Consider the following 21415-nt stretch of genomic DNA (forward strand, 5'->3'; position numbering starts at 1 on the left):
CAGTTGACAGGTCTTTACTGACAGGTACCTTGTGCATATCAAAAAGATCATAAAAGAAGCTAAAAAAGAAAAGGAAATTAAGGGAGACATTAAAGGAAATAAAACAGACGAAACAATGGGGGAAAGACACAGTGTTTATAGGAAACTCATCTCTACCAGGACAACACAGAATCAGAGCGAGTCATAATCAGATACTTGTACTCTGCACAGCTTACAACCTTGAGAGAAATATTTATGGATACAAATATAATAGTGCCATAATTTTAATGGTGCTTTCCCAGAAATGTGCTACATGCCAAAAATAGTACAGGTACTGGCAACAGATACAGAGTAGAACGGAAGGGCCACCATTAGCATTACAATGTATTTTTCAGATTAAAATTGCAGACATAGAACAACAGGTATAGGGACAGTGACAGTGACAAAGATTTGACAATAATATGGTGGCAGGAGACTAAGGAAATAGGATTTGTCTGGATTACCATGGCTCAAGTCTGCAAAGGGCTGCCAGACATTCAGCATCTGACAGAATCAATCTTATGAAATATGAGCAATGGCTATCCATAGGGAGAATTTATAACTGTTATTACATGGAAAGATAAAAGATATGATCTTTCCCAAATTTTATCTTGTCTATTCTGTATCTTTACAGCATCATGCTTACAACATGCTAGTAAATGCATATCATTCACATACAAGAGGAGATAAGTCTAGGAGAACTATTTTTTTAATGTTTACTTATGTGCTAAGGCAAAGAAATGACATGAAGGTCAGTGTTTCCACTTTGGTAATCTTGTTTATCCTCATTTGGAGCTCAGTTGTCAGTCACAGCCTGGATGTGAAACCTGACAGTCTTGGAACCAGGCAGGGTCACCAAAGTAGGGAAGAAAAACCTTCCAGGGTATTTTTTTTACAAATCAGTCCTATTACCCTATTCCCACACATACCATTTCTCCTACACTATGATAAAAAAAAATAAAAAAAAAATTCACTTTATCATGAGAAAATTACGCTTCAGCACTTGCAAAAACAGGTTGAGGAGGAGACAACTGGAGGAAGCTTGGTGGAGGTACAAAGAGATCAAGTAGCATTGGTCAGAATGTCCCACCGCAAATTGTAGAAAAAGTGAGAGCAGTGGTGTATTCCACAGACTGACATGTTGTAGATCTTTTTTTTTTCCATATGCAATTAGCTCCTGAAATATTTTTTCTTATTTTAGGCAAAATCATGATTTTTAATTGTGCAAAAATATTATACTCAAAACCAAGAAATTAATCCAAACTCTAAAAGAAAATACAGGAAGAAATCAACAGGTGGTTTGTAGATCTGGATATAAACTAAAATCTGCAAAATCCCAAATCTTATCAGCCAAACAAGATCCCCTCCACGACAGATTTTTTTTTTAATCAAAATCTCAGATGAATGTGCTCAAATTTACTTGCTCCTGGTGCCGATGCAACATGTGATATTCCATACATCTTGAAAAGTATTGTCTCTTACACCTTGGGGTAACACGCAGTATAGATTATCTGTAAAAGAGTTTAAAAAGAAGTATGTTTTCTTTTGTCTTGTTTGAAAATCAAGATGTGTAAGATCAATATATGTCATATTGTTAGTTACAATATATTCTCGCTTAGACAAAAGTGATTGATTATAGGGCAAATTTGTTTGAAAAGGGATGCATCAGTTATACCTGCTACAAATGCACATACATATACATATATATATATATATATATACAGTTACTACTACTCTTTAATAATCTGAGAGTGAAACTTTCCAGCAACTGAAACCCTTAGCACAGTTGTACGGCATGTGATTCTCTCAGTTGTGATAACACAAAGGAGTAACCACTAAAAAAGAACAACATTTAAAAATAGTGGCTTACATATGGGTAGCGCTTTCGTTAGAAAGGGTTGACACACACTGATCAAAGTGGCAGAACAAACCGCAGTCCTTCCGTTACTAATTTGAATTGTCTCATAAATTTGCAAGGCCACCTTCCACAGTAGTAAAATTTAAGGTAAAATAGAGTATATACATGTATTTATAAAAGAAAGCGAGAGATGCACATGTGCAAACACATTACCGGGGAGGTGATGACCTTCTCTCTTTTGAAGAACAGTTAATAAGCAGTTGTAATTTGCTTTCAAACTATTTTAACTAATGATAATATGAAGCTTCTATAGTCTAGAACAGGCAGTCCAATGGATTTTTTTGCTACCTTCAATCATGAAAATTTTTGTCTCATGACTTAATTAAGAGGGTTCCTGAAAATCATAATTCAATCAATGCTGAGGAAAGCTTGGAAACATTATGTTGTAGACAATGCTGCACAGTGTTCTGCTTTCACTTAATATTCAGTTATATTCACATTAATATTCTATTAATAGAGTGAGAAGCTATAGTAACAATATAAGCAAGCCAAAACAAAGCATCTCAACCACCGCTGTACAACGAAGCAGCAGTATTACATCTGTAATCCACAAAATGAGCATCAATGTGCAACCTTTAAACTATGACATGAGAAAAGGTCAACAGCTTTAAGAAATCTCGCTAAAAGTGAATCTGAAGTGAACGCGGCAATATTTTATGTGAAGAATTCAAAAAATAGCTTAAGGCAACAACTCCCCTTGAATTTCATAACACCCAAAAGCCCATGTCGTAATATTAAAAAAAAAAAAAAAAAAAGTCACTGTCCAAATCAGTCATTTTTAATCACCTTTCCTTCCAAAAATCAAATTAATCTTTAAGCCAATGATGTCCTCACTCGGTAGCCAGCAACCCCCGGTCCATGTTTACATTCTAAATATTTACATTAGTATATACAAAAATATAGTGCTAATTATTAAAATAGCTGAACTCCAGGCAACCAGCTTTATTCTATTGTACCTACCAAACACAAGTGCCTACAAAAGTAGCTTTATTTGTTCACACGTATCAGTCATTTTTGAAGAGCAGTCCAGTCTCTTCTCCCTGCAGGTAAAGATAACAACATTCACAAAAATACAAAACTTCCTGAAGAGCAGGATAGAAATGAATCCAAAGCCTAGTTATTCCTCAGCTGACAAATATATTAAGAGATAAGCATGTGGAAAAATATTCCAAACCTGGAAAATCCATTTCACTATTAACACATGCGTGCAAAAAAGTTGCTCATCAACAACACGGGAGCCTCAGAGTGAGGTGGAGGGTGCTCCTTCTGTGGCTTCCTGGCAGAGATTAGCCCTGGGGCTCGGGGAAGGCAGGTCGGTGAAGTCCCCTGTTGCCTTTTGAAAACAGCCCGTGCAATCAGCGGCACGGAGCAGAATGAGGTCACGCTTCCTGTGAAGTAGCCTCACAGCAGAAGCATTCATTTTGAAGAGCAAAGTGAAGATTAAGATTAGCCCAGTGAACGCTCTTGCAGGCTGTTGCAAAAGACAAGATACACTATAAATAACGGTCCACTCCAATTATGAGATGGGGAACAAAGACAGAAGCTTTTCTCATGAAGAAAAGCGATGGAGACTTTTGTTTCGGCTTTAATTTTCTACCTCACTCAGAAAACTTTAAAGTGGTATCTCCAAATCACTCCATTTGTTGAAATGCTTGTGAGTCTGACAAGCTTTGACGTAGGAAAATCATCCCGTCACCAAACTATCCGTATACATTAACAAGACATTTTGCAAAAAGCGCTATTATAAAGCAGATGCACTTGGTGAGAGTTCAGAGTTGTTTTAAGTTTCATGGTCAAAAACATTATTGCAAATATATACCGCGCAATGTAAAGATAAGTTCCTTTGAAAGGAGAAAGGAATAAAGTCATTTGTAAACATTAATTGTTCCACTCCCTGTGTTTCATACTATGTAAGGTATCAATTTATCACACTTTAAAGTACACAAAAATAAAGTAAAATCCATGTAAGAGAAATGGAGCCTGAATAAGATGTCCTGGCACTCAAAATGATTTGGCTGTAGAACTATCACACACAAAAGCAATATAAATCAGCCGCTCGACACTGAAGAATTATACAACCTTAGAGGGCAAAACTTCATCTCCAGACAAATAGATAAAACATGCTGGTAGGAACATCTCCTTATGTCTGTATGTATAGCTGACAAAAAGAAAGCATAAACCTAGTAAAATATGATTGATTGGATTTAACTGTATTTTTTTTCCCCTGGAGAAGGAGAAATACTTCCACTGATAACAAAGGAATGTAACATTCTCACCTCACAGAAAAGGAAACAAAAATAGGAATTAGGCAATTAGGATGTTACAAAAGAGCTTCTATTTGGGAACTAAACAAAACTGAACATTTTGAGGTCCTTTTGCTCAAACATGAAAACACAAGGTGGTGTTCGTTATTCACATCACTTCTTTTAATTTAGTGAAATTATGCCAATAAGGAAATTTAGTCCAACACTATTTCTATGGATGCATGGGCTTCATCACAGCAGGATTTCCCAGGCCACCCTGTCTCTCTACAGGCAATAGACATCAATTCCCAACGGTCTTTAAAATTAGGTCACTCACTGAAGAATTTCTATACATAAATTAATTTACTTCTTGGGAGTATTTTTCATTTGTTTTCTTATTCTTCTCAATGGGAAACAATTAATTCTAAGCTTGGGTTGCTTTTTTGAAGGACGTTGGCCTTTCATGTTCATCTATATAGTTAAAATATTTTGTGTCTACAACATATTTAGACTTAGAGGTGCTTTCTTTTGTAATCACTAATATTCATATCTGAAACTCACTGTTCCACAAGCTTTTGATGCATAAGCTTTGTGCATTAGTGAGTATTTTATAGGTAGGTGCTAGCCTGTAGTTTATATACAGACACAAAGGTTTACATAAAACTTGCTTTTGTTACCTGTTGCTCCTCAAACTTCCTGCCCAACCCCAAGCCCCACCTCAACCGTCAGATTTCATATTTTAGGAAATGAACACCCCAACAAGCTTGTTGTGCAGCAGTTTTATGCCTGTTGCATACATTACAAGTTCAACCCACAAAAGGAAGGAAATGAGAAATCACAATACTAAGTACCCCCTATCTTTATTCTCTCCTCCCAGGCTTACTCTGCTTTCGACAACACTACAAATAAAGGAGAAAACATATTGTACTGGGTCTGGCAGTCCAAGAGAGGTGAGTCTGGGGCCTGAAGGTCCCACTGCCATAGTAAAATTGATATTAATTGGAAAAATGAAATGTAACGTAATCAAAGCAACCAAGGGAACCTGCTGCTGTTGCTAAAATACAGCCCCAACCCTATTTGATCATTTAGAGAGAAATAGTAACTAGACATGATTTATCAAGGATTAAATTAAGGAACTAACTACTAGACAATGTAGCTTTGTCAATAAGCAGGATATTCCTGTCAAGAGAGTGATGAACTGTAGGCCTGGCCAGCAAACCAAGAAAACTACCTGGAAGTGCCAAGATTAGAGGAGAAGCAGGTAAAAGGTAATTTTGGCAGGGGGAGATCAAGACCACCAACTCACTGACCACCTGCCCAAATGATACCATCTACTCAGAAGAGAGCAATGGAAGAAGAAAACAGAGTATGTGCAGTAATTTACACAGGAAGCAAAGAAATCTCAACCAATCATTAAAGAGAATAACAATGAATATGTATTAATTGTTAGAATATGTAATAATCTGAGTATAAAAAGGGAAATTTTTGAAATTAAGATGTGCTGCCATTTTGGGACGAGCACTCCATTTCTGTGCATTAATGGAGTAAACTTGGAAATACCTCTGCTCTGTGTGTTAGTGGCTTGCACACCAGACAAAGAACCCAGATTTGGGCCACCACCACCAGCATGGAGGCTGACAATGTATACCTGGTAGGCACATACATGCAGAGCACGTGTATACACCATATATACACTCACAGCTGGCCACACAGATAACAGAGGGACACACAGAGCACTCACATGAACACACACACACACACACACGGCCTCATCCTGCTCCCCTCTCTGGCTGAGCAGGATCAAGGTCCACTAGTGAGAATGTATAGATATATATACATCTGCACCAGCAGGATCCCTCTAGCACCTGGGCTCAGACACTCAGTCTACCCAGTAGTTGCCCTGAAATCCCAGTCTCCTCAGTTGCTGGCACCTGGACATACAAGCCCTCAGGGTCACAGCCCCACTCCAGTTGCTGGTACAGACCATCACACACACATACAGCTGCTCCACAATCCCCTGGTCCTCTGCAGCCCACTCCCTATGGCATCACTCTTAGAGACACCCCTGGCCATGTGTCCCATGCCCCCAGACGGCAATGCTCCTCAGTCCCAAAGGTGCTCTGGTATTGACTCATCTGCATGGGCTTCATGCCTGGACACAGGATCTGAGGCTCCCCTGGGACAGCTCTGGGAGAGGTCCAGACAGAGTGTCCCTTCTCCTGAGCCCTTAATTTGGGTTCCCACCTGCTTTTGTGCTCCAGTGCTCCTCTGGGCTGGTGCAGACCACCCTTTGATGGGCTGATGGCCCCTGGGATGGGCCTGAGAGCCTTTGGGGCAGGGTATTATTTGTGGTCAGGCTTCAGTGACCATCAAATCAGATCATTTGTCCCATATCACAGCTCTTTGCTAACGCTATTTACATAGTAATCAACAAGTAAAAAACAGTCCGAGACATCTGAAAATTGGTTGAAACATTCAAAAAAACAAGCAGGGGAAGTGCTGGTCACTCCAACCTCAGAGAGCCACACTGGGTCAAACTGAAGGTCTATGAAACTCTTCCTGTCTGCAGTCTTGCTGCAGGGGAAACTATGACTCATTTTAATTCACCTTTGTGAATGATGAAGTTTAAATTAAGTCCATTCCTTTAGGCAGCAGAACCACTCAGCAATATTTGAGGTACCCTTCTAATTAAAAAAAAAAAAATCTCACAAACTCAGACATTTTAATTCAATTTTAAGAGAAGGCTGATCCTGCATAAAGTTAGCATCTAATTGCAGTTTACAGAACTGGCACATTGTATACGTTTTTAATAACCTTATCAGGTCTGCTGCATGAACAAAGATTAATTTGCTTTAAGACAGGAACAAATTAATTTTTAGTGTTATCAGATGGAAATCCCACTCCACCCTATCAGAGACTTCCTTAGTTTCAGGGTTGAGGGTTTTTTTCCAAAATTCATTATTTTACCTTAATTGCTCCTGCAATACAGGCAACAAAGGGCATTTCTGTTTCGCATGTTGGAGTACAATGCATAGACCTGTAAAACTTAGAATTAGTTTGCTAATGAGTTTGCTGATATACCCACTGCTTGGATCTCCACAAGAGCCTACTGCAATAATGCTGTATCGGATATCACTGATTATACTACACACACAGTCCAGGTAGAGGAAAAGTGTTTAGAGATGCCCTGGTTTGGGGTGGAGAAGAGCCAACTCTCTGTTCAGTGAGAGAGGCTCTTCCTTATCCTTGCTGCTTTGGCAACCAGGGTCAGCTGACTTGTTTTTTTACCCCATGGAGGGGTTGCACCTCTGGGGAAGAGTGGACAGGTCAGGGGACCCAAACTGACCAACAGAGTATTCCAACCCATCTGCCATGCTTAGCATAAAAGCTGAGGGATCAAAGGGGTTGGGTTGGCTCCTCTTCTGTTTCTTCTTTTCAAGGGATTGTCTTCAATGAGGAGGACCCTGTGAGTTTGTCTACCTTCAGAGTAGGTAGACAAACCCCATCAGTGTTCCAGAATCCAGTTTCAGTGACCAGTCTAGTGCCTGACAGTGACATCTCCCTGGGAGCTTGATACAGTTTTGTATATATAATTGTATATATTGTATCTATTTCATTGTTTCATTTTTATTCTATTATTAATGTTTCATTAAATTAGATTATTTTTTTCCTTGAACTCATAACTCTCTTTCTCTCTCTTCTTCCTCTCCTTGGAGCAAGAGGTGGGGGAGAGCATCTGTTGTCTTGTCATTGGCCAACCCGGCCCAAACCACGACAAGAAAGTATCTAACTCAAGCAAAACTGTGATGCATAATGACACTTCTCTGTGCAAAGCCACCATGAGTCTGTGTTGCGTCTCTGTGTTGCTCTTTGATTATATGGTATCAGAAGGAAATTTGGTTGGTGTTTAACTTGATGTAGGCATGGGAATGTGCTTGAGAGGAATTTTGTACACTGTCCCATTACTACATAAGAACAGTGGAAAAGCATACATGGGGAAAAGAAGTGCTTCCATTAGAATCTGCAGCTCCCCACCTTGCATCCAAAAATATTGCTCCTCTAAAAACTATTTAGCAGAGGAAGTAAACAAAAGGAGGAGGTTGACACTCAAATCCATCAGTCGATGCAGAATTTAGTCAAGGTCCCTAACAGACCTCAGGTGGGTCCTCATTAGAGTTCTTTGTAAACTTCCTCACAAGATGATCTGACTGTTACTAAACAAAAGGCTGTGGATGTTGTTTACCTGGACTTTAGTAAAGCCTTTGATACAGTTTCCCACAGCATTCTCCTAGAGAAACTGGCTGCCCATGGCTTGGACAAAAGTACTCTTCACTGGCTAAAAAACTGCCTGGAGGGCCAGGCCCAGAGAGTGGTGGTGGATGGAGTTAAATACAGTTGGTGGATGGTCATGAGTGGTGTTCCCCAGGACTTGGTATTGGGGCCAGTTCTCTTTAATATCTTTATCAATGATCTGGATGAGGGGATCAAGTACACCCTCAGTAAGTTTGCAGACAAGACCAAGTTGGGCTGGAGTGTTGATCTGCTTGAGGAGGGTAGGAAGGTGTTGCAGAGGGATCTGGACAGGCTGGATCAATGGGCTGAGGCCAATGGGATGAGGTTCAACAAGGCCAAGTGCCAGGTCTTGCACTTGGATCACAACAAACCCACGCAGCACTACAGGCTTGGGGAAGAGTGGCTGGAAACTGCTCAGCGGAAAAGGACCTGAGGGTGTTGGTCGACAGATGGCTGAATATGAGCCAGCAGTGTGCCCAGGTGGCCAGGAAGCATCATGGCTTGTACAAAGAATAGTGTGGCCAGCAGGACTAGGGAAGTGATCGTTTCCCCGTACTCAGCACTGGTGAGGCCCCACCTTGAGTACTGTGTTCAGTTTTGGGCCCCTCACTACAAGAAAGACATGGAGGTGCAGGAGCATGTCCAGAGAAGGGTAATGAAGTTGATGAAAGGTCTAGAGCACAAGTCTTATGAGGAACAGCTGAGGGAACTGGGGTTCAGCCTGGAGACAAGGAGGCTGAGGGGAGACCTTATGGCTCTCTACAACTACCCAAATAAAGGTTGTAGCGAGGTGGAGGTTGGTCTCTTCTCTCAAGTAAAAAGAGATAGGACAAGCGCAAATGGCCTCAAGTTCTGCCAGGGGAGGTTTAGATTGGATATTAGGAAGAATGTCTTCACTGAAAGGGTTGTCAAGCATTGGAACAGGCTGCCCAGGGAAGCGGCTGAGTCACCATCCCTGAAGGTATTTAAAAGACATGTAGATTAGGTGCTTGGGGACATGGTTTAGCGGTGGACTTGGCAGTGTTAGGTTAACGGTTGGACTCGATGATCTTAAAGGTCTTTTCCAACCTAAACGATTCTATGATTCTAGGACCAATAGTGGAGGGTTTTGTACTGCTGGTTCCTAAGAAAATGGTACTGGCAAAATAATGATGATACTGATGCCATGGTCATTTCTATAATAAATCATACTGATGAATTTATAAATGAAGACAAGCAACAATTGACAGTGATACTGTAATAATGTTCTTTAAAAAGCCTGTCTTCTGTGCTGTTTTACACAGCCCCGCTATCAGTTGTCTCTATATTTCTGTGTAAATAACCACTGCAGTCTGACAGTGGCTGAGTTCCTTTCTGCCTGAATGCCAGTATTTAAGCAAAGTCTAAATTTGTGAAGCTTGTACTGAAACTCCGCAGGCCTTTCTGGAACTGTTTGCAATTTTTCCAGATGTGCCTGTGCCATACTTGTCGCATTTCCAGCTGGATTCAAACTGATGTTCTGGACTAATTCAACTGCTAGGGAGAGGAAAAGGCACAGACAGCCTTGGTATCCAGTGGAGGATCACGATACGCTAGAGGCAGAGTGGTTTTATAGCTTGGATGCTCTCCAGCATTGCATAAAGATCAAGGATTTGAATGTGGCCTACAAGGCAACTGAGGACAGAGACCAGAACTCTGATGGCATGGACAGGTTCCTGGAAGGCTATGCCAGCACAGACCCAATGGCTGAGTATTAAGAAACAAGTGACTCCTCCCATAAACAAATGCTTTGCAAGCATTTTACAGGCAGGGTTGGACACCCAGGGCTAATCTCTTAATCAAAAACCATCCTTCATCCCCTGAGGCCACCCGAGTTTTCACAGGACCACAAAGGAGACAGGAAAATATCACATTAGTTTTACAAAGGGATTGGTATTGCCTGCTGGCAGATGTGATGCTTTTTTGTTTTCATTCCCACTGCTGGACTCCACCAGGTTGGACAGATGTGAGTTTTGGAGTTCTGTTTTCCTTCGGTCCAAGTTGCAAATTCTCTCTACACATACATCTTGGCGATCTGACCACAACACAAGTCCTCACTAGACTGCATGTCTTGAAGTGATTTGCCTGTCAGTCTCTCCTTTCTCTTACAGCACTCCCCAATATCATTACAACCGCGATAAACATCCTGCTGCTGCATGCTCAGAGGGTGACTCCAACACAGTTATTGTCTTGACAGGATGTTCCTTCTGTCCCTTTCCCTTACCCACCCTGAAGTCAGCTCTCAAAATGGTAGACCATGAAAAACTTACCACTGGGCTATGTCTGCAACTCAAGTGCTCTGCTGACCTACTGTAAAGTATCTGCTGAATTTATGTCTCACAGGGAAATAATCAAGGAAATAAGTGTAAAATCATAGCAGGTATTAACACATTTTCTGTTCAGTACTGTTCTCATCAAGGCTTTAAAAAAATCCTCAGTAAAATATTTACTGTTGTGTTCCAATCTATGGACCCCCCCTTAAAAACCAAAACACAATCCAAAGCATATGGCTGCAATATGTAAGGCAGAAGTAAGCAACACATTGCACAGCACTGTTTCCGAGGCAAAAGCACGATTAAATCTCAGGAGGTCTAACATTCATTGCAAAACAATGTTCATAGAGCAAATGTTGACTATGCCCCTCAGAAATATCCAACGGACACACAGAAAGGGGGTTAATCAGGCTGTAACATGGCACAGCAAAGCTGCCCTCATCCAGACCGGGGAGCTGCTCCCTTTCAGCCATGCAGAGGATCAGGAGGTACCACTCTGGTGAGCACCTGCCTCCCACCCCATCCCTTTAATCTCCATCAACAGTCAGTGTTTGCTCTTTCTTCTCTTTCTTTCTTCTCTTTCATTCTTCTCCTTCTTCGCATGGATTTGGGACTCTTTCACTAATATGAAACTATCTCTATAAATGTAAATTTCATTACTCACCAGACCTTAGCAGGTCTCACTCCTTAGCATCCTCACCTTATACTTCATCCTTGCTAGTAGGGAACTAGCTTCTGGTTTATAAACTTCTGGTTTATAGCTTCATGTCACCTCTCCAGCGTGCCATAAAATACAGTGCTGTGGTTGCAATAGCTGTCAGCAAACAGCCAGCTCTCTGGGAGAAGCCACTTAATGAGTTAAAGACATTCTGCAAAGAAACAGCGAGCAATTGAGTGAAAAATGTCCAGCTTCAGTGTCTTTTAAAACTGGAAAAGACTGGGGTTAGTGTCCCAAACCTATGGGGCTACTATTTTGTTTGGTGTCCATGGCAATGGCTGTTAGCTACTTTCTTTTCCTATACAAGGCCAGATGCTCCAAAACTCAGCCCCTTTAGGATATTTCCCAGCATCTGGAAATGTTAGGGCTTTAAAAGGAAAAGAGAAGTGTTTGGTGAGATACTGGAAATCTTCACAAAAGGAGGAGGAATTTCCAAAGGGGAGGAAGTTTCTAGGATGAGAGGAAAAGAAACTGAAGAGCAGGACATTAACAACTGATGCCAGTGTCAAAATGACCTAGGAAGTGGCAGAAAAATGACAGAAGATGACAGAGCAGAGCCAGGCTGTGACCTACAGACGGATAGAGCAGGGCAGAGGTGCTGCTGCATGTTTGCTAGGCTGAGGCCATGCGGGTATCATTTAAATACAAGCACCAGCAGTCACTTTAAGTATCTCTTCCTACTATAAAAAGGACAAAAACAAAGATGAAGTTTTATTCTGTTGACTGTCACCTCGCGATTGCAATATCTGACATTTAAAGTAGTTCTTTTATGGACTAATCCGATCGCCCACAAGAAAAAATAAATAAAATGAAAAAACTGATGTCTGGGTCTCACACAATAATATCTTTTTTTTTCCCAGGTGTTTGATCATTCTCCCAGATCTTTCCTGAACCCTTCCAGTTTTTGGATGGCTTTTCTGAACAGCAAGTTATTTTAATAACAACGTACTTGTGCCAAGTGCAGAGATAATGTCACCTCTCTACTCCTACTCAGTATTTCCACATGCATGTGCTTTGCAAAGGCTGCATTAGTCTTTTCAGCATCAGCAGCACACCATGAGCTCATGCTCAGCTGATTATGAAATCCTCTATTCCCCCTCCAAGTCTTTGTGAGTCACTGACTGGCAAGATAAAATCTCCTATCCAGTTTGGTTTCCAATTTGTGGTCTGTATAATACTCACAATGCTAAAGACATGCTTCGTGACAAGATTAAACACCAAATTTTGCGAGGAGCAGAAGTAATGAAATCCCCTTTCCTGCATCTCTGCCTTGCAATGATGTTCTGGTGTCTGAAGGAGGGTAAAGCACTGAGTCTTTCTATCACAGAGAGGTCAAGGCAGTCGCTCTTTCCTGCCTGGTTGAGTATTTTGACAAAACACGTTGGGATGATGTGATGAGACCTCTGTCTCTCTGTCAAGCTTGAAGTAAGGCAAAAGTTCTGGAAGTAAATGGAGAAAGGGAAAAGGGAAGACAGACATGCAATGAGGCCATGTAAGCCCTGTGTTTCTGGGAGACGAGACTAAGTATCAGAGACGTTTTTGTGGTAAAAGAATAAAAAAGAAAAGTCTTGGCCAAAGTTGCTCCTCACTGGCTTTATGGTGGAACAGAGTAGCTGAAACGGCATCCTGGGCCATGGGCAGGTTGGGGGAGGTACCGCAGTAAGCAAGTCAGGGCCGGTAAGGGCTGTGGGTGCCCTCAGGGCTACAGCTGGGCAGGGGTGGGTATACCCGAAATGGCAGCAAAGAAATGGGGACACTGGCTGGGGCTCCTTGATTTCCTAACTGTTCTGGTAATAGTGCAACGAAACATTGCTCTGTACTGCTGGACCACAAGCGTACTTCTGATGTTCTGAAGGCAGTGTGGTAGGTGTCACACATAGCACCCTGTGTTGGGGAGTCCCTTCCTCTAGGTCCTCAATTTGGGTTCCCACCTGCCACTGTGCCCCTGTGTTCCACTGAGCTTGAGGAAATGGGCCTTTGATGGGCTGATGGCTCCTGGGAGCTGGCAGGGCAAGGTATTATTTGGGCCCCCCTTCCTGCTATTGTCCCTCTGTGCTCCTTTGTGGGTGTGCAGATGAGCTTTTATCCCATATTACTGAATAACTGGGGCTTGCTGTGCCTCTGCAGCCTGCCATCAGCTCTGCCTCCTTCTCCTGACAGCCCCAGCAGTGAGGTGATGCTCACGGTGCCACACACTGCTGCGAGCCCTCCTCACATCACAGCATAACCCAGCCAGCCTCCGGCAGTCAACAGAGCATGACCCAACTGCCCACACATACCCTGCCCTGTCCTCGCTGCCTCTTCTGTCTTTCCTCCATCTCCCTCTTCTTGGACAGAAGCACCTTCAATTCTCTAGCAGCATCCTGATGCTGCACATTCATTGCCAACCAGAGAGGCCTCATTGCCAACACAACAGCTCTCACCATCCTGTAACAAACCCTCTAAACAAAAGCCTGCATCAAAACTACATGGAGTGTACTCACAGCTGGAGAATTCAAATAAGTGCAATAACAACTTTTTTTATTAAAGAGACAACAAAAAGTGCACTTTGTTTTATTTTTCTTCAAGCCTCCTTCCTCCTTCAGTCTCTCCTGCTTGCCACCACTATCCAGAAAATGGGAACAAGGAAAAGTCAAGAGAGGAGTGAAAAATCCTGTAGCAAATCTAAAATATCGCACTGCAGAGTCTCCTCATAAAGACTCTGAACGTGGGAGGCAGCCTCGCAGGGACTAACCAAAGCGGATGGGTTGACCTCAGACAGCAGCTGAACACCCACACAGCCACTCGCTCACTCCCCCTGCAGTGGGATGGGGGAGAGAACTGGAAGAAAAAAAGTGAGAATGTTTGAAGATCCAGATAAAGACAGTTTATCAAGTGGAAGAAAGCAAAAAAAAAAACCAAAAACCCCAAAATCTGAATCAAACACCACAACCCAAAAAACCCCTAAGTAATGAAAAGACCATCACTCACCACCTCCCACCAGCAGACCCATGACCAGCTAGTCTCCCACCAACGGCCACCTTGGAAGACAAAAGACCCCCATCACTCTTCTTCCTCTGCCCCAGGTTTTATTGCTAAAGTTGATGTTGCAAGGCACGAAATATGCTTTGGTCCTTTGACATACACACAGACATCATTCTCTTAGCTTGTGGGACATCCCACTTCCATAGAACACTAATCAGTCCATGACGTGCTCCACACAGAAGCACAACACAACAGGATCCTCTGGTAAACGAGGCATATTGTCTTTCACTTTCTGCTAACTTATTATACTCTTGGGCCTCAGCCACCTTCTCAGGTGATGCTCCAAAGCCTCTGCCTCCTGGCCAAACCGTGATCTCTTCCAGGATTCACAGGCAGTTGGGATTTCCCATTTGAGCCCATTGCATGATCAACGCTACACACTTATTTCATGTAGTGTCGGTTGTATAAGGTGTAGAATAGACCCCTCCTATGAATATCTAGTGCGGCACAGGCACCTCGGACCCTTGATACTCCCGGCTCCAGAATCCTAGAACACCTTGGGTCTCTCCAGGTGGTTTCTGCCAGAGGTTCCAAGGCTGGCCATGCTACCCAACTACAGTGTAGAGCATACTTCTCACAGCTGGTCCTCTCTGGCTGGGCCCAAGGACTATCTCACAAACTATCTCCTGGCTGTTCTGCTGCTGTTTATGGCCCAACTTGAAATAGTTCTTCTTTCGGGTCATTTGACAGAGAGGACTCATGAGCTGACTGTGATCCAGAATGTGTAGTCTCCAGAAACCCATTATTCCTAGGATAGTTTGCATTTCTTTTCTGTTAGCTGGTGGAAACTTGACTGTTATCTTACTGACACATCCATGGGGATGTCACGATGCTGGTCTTGTCATTGTAAGAAGGTTGGAAATATCTATTCTGGAGAAGAAGAGGAGGAAGGTCTCCACGAGGTGGTTCCTGGAGTACTGTGATGGCAGCAATGCAGGGGCCAAATGCCAGACTTGGCTCCAGGCCTGTGCTTTTATCACAGGTCTCCCAGGCAAAGCAAAACAGAGTGATAAGCAGCACAGCAAACACCAGAAGCTGAAAGCAGCCATTAAGAAGCCCCGGAGTTTAATGTGCGGCTAGAAAGGGGGCAAATAAATCAGCACGTAGCAGCTGTAATAGCTATAAACCCAGCCTGGCACACCCCGACCGACTCTGTCACTGTCTGAGACCCCACGCTGGGTGCCAGAGGGACGGCGGCGGGCAGGCCTCACCACCAGCCGAGCGCCCACCCAGCCGCTCGCTCCCCCAGCGAGGCGGGGAGAGACTGGGAAGAGCAAAAGCGACAAAATCCGTGGCTGGCGACACAGCTGGTTCCGTGGCGAAAGCGTGAGGTAAACACAGCCCGCGGGGAGGCCGTTGCTCGGCACCCGCTGACTGGTGCCTGCCCGGCCGCGGGCCACGGCCACCTCAGAGGCCTACTCGGTGGCCACCCCCACTCCTCTCTCCCTCTCCCCTGCTTTGATGGCTGAGGCGCAGTATGACGGCAGCAGGGAAAGCCGTGACGCTGCGCCAGCACCACGCAGCGTCACCCACGGGGCGGGGCGACCGGCGCTGTCAATCAATCAATCAATCACCGGCGCTGTCAATCACCGCCCGCCGCTGCGCATGCGCGCCGCTGCCTCTCTTTGTCTCTCTCTCTCTCTCTCTCTCTCCTTTCCCTCCCCCCCCTCCACCCCTCGTCACGCGGCGGCGTCTCCGCAGTCACGTGGCGGGGGCGGTGGCAATGGCGGCGCCGGGCCGCGCCTCGCGGGCGCGTCGCGGGGTGGTGACGCGGCGGCGGGGCGCGGGGAGGATGGGGCTGTGAGGGCGGCCGCCGCGCCGGACAGCCCCCGCCGCGCCGAGCCGCGGCCGCCACAGGTCCCGCCGCCGCCGCTGCTGCCTTTGCGAGTCGGAGGAGAAGGAGGAGAAGGAGGAGGAGGAAGAGGAGGAGGAGGCGGCGGTAAGGAACGCGGGGAGGTCGCAGGCGGTTGGGCAGGCGGGCGGCCCCGGGCCGTCGCCCCCTCCGGGCAGGCCCGGCGCGGCGCGGGTCTCCCTCACGGCACCCGGGGCCTGGCGGGGCGGCGCCCGCGGCCCTCCCCGCGCTGGGTCCTGCCCGCGGCCCGGGGGTCCGGTGGGCCGCGACCGCTCGCCTCCTCCTGAGGGCCTGCGGGAGCGCTAAGCCCCCGACGGTCGGGGCCCTCCCGCGCTCCGAGCCCGGCTCGGGGAGGACCCCTTTGTGTCTTCCGCGCCCGGGGAGCGGCACCGGCTTCCCTCAGGTCGGCCGCCGCCTCCGGGGCAGCTGTCCCGCATCGCGCTGCCGCCGTTGGCAGGGGAGCCCCCCATAGAAATTTGGGGTGCGAGTGCCGCTGGTCTCGTCCGGAGCGAGGAGGCTCCGCACCCGCGTTCCTCGGTGGGCAGGCAGCCCCCGGCCCCAGCGGGAAACGCCGCCGTGCTGCCGGGTGGTAAAGGTGGTGCATCAGAAAGTCACGGTAATAGCGGTAGAAGTCGGAGAGAGAAGTGATTTTTTTGATAGTAACTGAATTACCGAAAACAATTAAAAAGCACTTGTCAATGAAAGTTACTTAGTGTGATGAATGAGACTCGACAGTGCATAGAAAGACTGAAGATGGCTTTTTTTTGTTTGTTTATTTTTGGTTTTGCTAATTTCATCTTACCTGTTCTTTAGGCCATGTTTGTCTCTAAATTTCTGCTCTCCATAAGGTGTGTTTTTCTTGGGTTTGACCTTTTCCACAGCAGAGGAGAGAACACACTGACTCTAGGTAACTCAAAATTATGCTCCAAAGGGATGTCAAGGAAGTACATTGCAGTACAGTTCTAGACGTGAACACCAGATATTTGTTTTTTATTTTTTGAGTTCACGTTGATGACTGGTTTTGGTTGTGGGTTTTTTGTTTGGCTTTTTTTTAGGGAAAGAAATCTGAATAAAAATATGTTCATTTTTCTTAATGCTGTCTTTGGGCCTTGGCTATACTTACGAAAACTAAGCAGTCAATGGAAAGTCAGGATAGAAGTTTCACATCTTTTTCTGCCCTCTGGAATATATTTGCTGTCAGTGACGTGTTTTAAACAACATTATGTGTTTTAATATATTTTATTTTTTTCTTCCAAAGGTAGTGAAAAAGAAAATACCAAGATGAGTAAAAAGCCTCCTAATCGTCCTGGAATCACATTTGAGATTGGTGCTCGTTTGGAGGCACTGGACTACTTACAAAAATGGTATGGAAGACATTGTGCCATATTTGCTAAGAGCAAAATTACTTTGTGTATATTGTATGTTTTGATGTCTAATTATAAAACTGAGTGTAGCTATTAATTGACTGCTTCACATGTGAACGTCACGAATTTCCACATAGTAAGTCTGTTAAAACTATTAGCTTTTAGGAAAATATTCTCTCTTCAGAAATCAAATTACATTTTTCTATGGGCATTTGTTTGTTTGCTTTTAGTTGCTTATGCAGCCACAGTATGCAAAGAGCATTTCCAGAGTAGTGTGGAATGCAGTGTCATGTGCATGATGACCGGTGTGTTAACGTGGCAAACTTCTGTGACTAAAGACTTTTTTTGTTGAGTTTGAAGGCATGCGAGCGAATTTGTTTTGTATTCAGTTATCACACTTCATAGGTTCACAAAACTGTTTTTAAAAAGAGAAAACATCCTTAATCAGAATTCGTGGAATAGGTAAGTACAATTGTATTTGTATCAAACGGTTGGAGGAATGTAGTGCTTAAAACTGACTCTGCACCACCCAGTCATACCCCGAGTAAGAGTCAAGACTATAAAATGGAAATTTGTGGACGCAAGGGCCACGCTACACAGCATGTGCATTGTGAAATTAGTTATTCTTTTGAAAGAAGTTGTTAGTCAAAATTTTGTTAATGCAAAGGGGCTAATTTCATGATGTGCACTGTCCGTGCTTTTTCAGTTTGAAAAATCCCTGGTCTTGTTAAAGTAGATGACACAGGAAGTTGATGCTTCCACCCAGAAGTTTTTTCTTAGCTGCTCTCTGATTAGTTAGGGCTAGGAAATGTAGAGGCCTGTCAACCTTGTTTCCTGTTGCATTCCTGGAGAACTAAACATGTTCACGTAAACATCTGATCCTGCTACCTCCAGGTTGTGTGATATAAAAGTCTGTGTATTATTTACGTGTTTACTCTTGTAGTTATATGGTCGGTATAAAAACTTTGGTTAAACTTTATCTGCAGAGCTTTGATTTTAATTATAATAAAAGTGTTTTAATAAACAGTCCCTAAAGGAAAATACGTTTTACAGAACAGTCCTTGTTCTTAGCTGTTGCTGTAGAGTGGGTTTTCAACATACTGATTCTGTAACTGAACGCCAAGATCATGAAATGGTCTGAATAGTGGTATAAAAATAAAATAATTTGAATAGAACTTTTTATACCATCCCCTGTGACAAAAGAGAATTGGTTAATGTAACTAGATAAGCTGAAGCTATTTTTACATAAAAACTTTTGTTAATTGTATAAAAAACAAACAAATTACTGAGTATCCAGTGTATAGTTTGTATCAGATCTGCCCAGCCTTTTCACAGGGGAGAGTCGCCTGTCAGTTCTGGAGTACTTGTCTAGGTTTGGACTTGTCAGGCATGAGCCCTGTTGCAAGCTCTGTAGCTGAGTTGCTTGGTATTTTGGGGCAGAATAGAGTTTATTCTGAACTTTCTAGGAATTGATTCATCGTCTGGACTACCAGGTAGAACAAATCGAGTTTATATGGATGTAAACTTCTGTGGTCCCATATTCAGGAGCAGAAAGTTAATATTAAAACTTTGCAGTTACAACAACTCTGAAAACAGGACTCTTTTTCAATTGAAATAATATGTATGCACATAACCAAAGAGTTTATTAGAGAAATCCTACTGTTGTGTTATTATTAGGGTGACATGGGCTGGTATAATACTCTGTGTGGCTTTTTCTTTTTTTCCTCTTAGCTTTCTGTTACATAAGGGGGTGGTGGATGTTTTTTAAATTCTTTCTATATATAAGCTGTATGCATTCCCCTCATCTGCATGCAGAAATAGAACATGTTTCAAAGAAAATAAAGTTGCTGAACTTACATGAAATCTCTTTATATTTTTTAACAAAACCAAAATGGAAGAGCAGTAGTATTGCTTAGCTCAGTTTTTCTACAAGCAACAAATTGAGAACACTTGCTGAAAAATAGCCTTTGAAAAGGTTTTATTTTTTTCTCCCATTTTTCTGAAAGCCTGCTGTCATTTAAAGATCCAGTGTTCGTGACTAGTTAAAATGTTAATCAAGAAAGGCTTCTAGAGGATGGGAAAAAATATAGTGAACTTCTGCTGTACGTTTTTGCTTTCTGAGGCACTTCTGTGGGTCTTAAATTTTCATCTGTGTAGTAGTTGCTGAAATTAATCTCATGGAATCCGATGTTCTCTTTGAATTCTGGAAACTTTGGAGAGGGTATTGTGTACTTTGACTATTTTTGCTTAAAAACTCGCTTCTAAATGAGGGAGGTTTTTTGCAGACAGTGTTTGGGTCACTGATGTCATTTGGCATTTGTGATTACTGAGTAGAAGAAGGCCTGGTCAAACTGATCAGCAATGACAGGCTGTCAATGAGCATGTTTGGTTTTGCTTTATTGTGGCAGTAACTGCAGTTTCTTCTTTATCAAGTGAAAAACAATATATTGTTGCAGGGGAGGTCATTTTCCATAATGAATTTGTACCACTTGTTAAATTTAGATGCACTAAAGCTAACTATGAAATGCAGCTTTAGTCAAAATCAATGTGATCATCTGTCACCAGACAGTGAATGAGATGGGATTGACTGATAATAGAAAATTTTTAAATATATATGAGATGATCAGGGGCCTGGAGTGTACAACCTGTGAAGAGAGGGCAAGGAAACTGGGCTTGTTTAGCTTGGAGAAGGCTTCAGGAGACCCACTAGCAGCCTTCCAGTACCTACAGGGATATTGTCAAGAAGACTTAGCCAAGCTCTCCACAATAGTGTGTGACTAAAGGACAAGAGACAACAGGCACAAGTTGAACAAGAGAGATTCGGGCTACAAGGTACAAGGAGAATCTTTTTCCCCATGGGACAGTCAGGTAGTGGATCAGGTTGCCCGGAGTTCGTGGAGTCCCCAACATTGGAAGTTTTTAAGGCTGGGCTGGACGAAACCCTGGAAAACACAGTGTGATCCCATACCTGACCCGTCTTTGAGTGGGAGGTTGGACTAGAGGATTTCTGAGGACCCTTCCAACATGAATTATCTTATGATACAAAATCATACAGTGATACAACATACATACTATGATACAATATCATGCAAAAACTGATACATGTGGACACACCCCTCTATGCCTCTTGCTGACAAAACAAATGCAATAGCAGTAAAATTGAACCGATCTGCAAGTACATGCCCATGTGTGAGATCGGTTCTTAAGCTGTTAGCTCCTCCAAGTAGGACGCAGGCTGCAAAGCTGATGTATTTAAAGATACGTCTCTGCTTTTTTTTTTTTTTTTCCGATTTTCTTGTGTCTTTTGTGGCTCTAGCTCTCTGCTGGTTGTCCTGTAAGTGCCAGATAATGCTTTGAAAAAAACAACCTTGTTATTTTTCTAAGACCATAGTCTTTATTAATCTGCTTGATATAAACTATAAGTTAGGCAACGAAGGAAGCATACAGGTACATGGCCCTTGTTGCAGTTCTGGAATGGAAACAGCTCACTAAAATAGGTTAGTTATCAAAACAACATTGCTTTGACTTGGTACATTTGATTATCTGGATAGATTTTTTTTTTTTTTTTTTTTTTTTTTTCAGTACTGAGGAAGCTTTTTCCCTGTAAGACTTTGGGAAATCTTATTTTGTATGGCCCTTGCTTTGGATTTCAGTTGGCTGGGTTACTTGACAGTCAGGTATTTGAAAGGACTGT

The 21415-nt window shown here is 43.2% G+C and overlaps 1 protein-coding gene and 1 long non-coding RNA gene across 2 annotated transcripts in view; one reads left to right on the plus strand and one right to left on the minus strand.

Annotated features, from left to right (window-relative positions):
• Nucleotides 1-117: 117 nt before the first annotated feature.
• Nucleotides 118-3445, minus strand: LOC141462902 (uncharacterized). The gene is made up of 3 exons (XR_012463224.1): nt 3111-3445; nt 2897-2976; nt 118-1529 (listed from the first exon to the last, which is right to left on the minus strand). It is a non-coding gene; the product is annotated as an uncharacterized lncRNA (long non-coding RNA).
• A 12838-nt stretch (nt 3446-16283) lies between these two features.
• Nucleotides 16284-21415, plus strand: part of PHF20L1 (PHD finger protein 20 like 1) — a 52931-nt gene continuing 47799 nt past the window's right edge. The window contains exons 1-2 of the mRNA XM_074145329.1: nt 16284-16444; nt 17616-17721. Coding sequence (XP_074001430.1) covers nt 17639-17721 — 83 coding nt within the window. The 5' untranslated portion in view covers nt 16284-16444; nt 17616-17638. The remainder of the gene's footprint in view (nt 16445-17615; nt 17722-21415) is intronic.

The sequence above is a fragment of the Numenius arquata genome, chromosome 3 (assembly GCF_964106895.1).
Source record: "Numenius arquata chromosome 3, bNumArq3.hap1.1, whole genome shotgun sequence".
In the NCBI taxonomy this organism is placed as follows: domain Eukaryota; kingdom Metazoa; phylum Chordata; class Aves; order Charadriiformes; family Scolopacidae; genus Numenius; species Numenius arquata.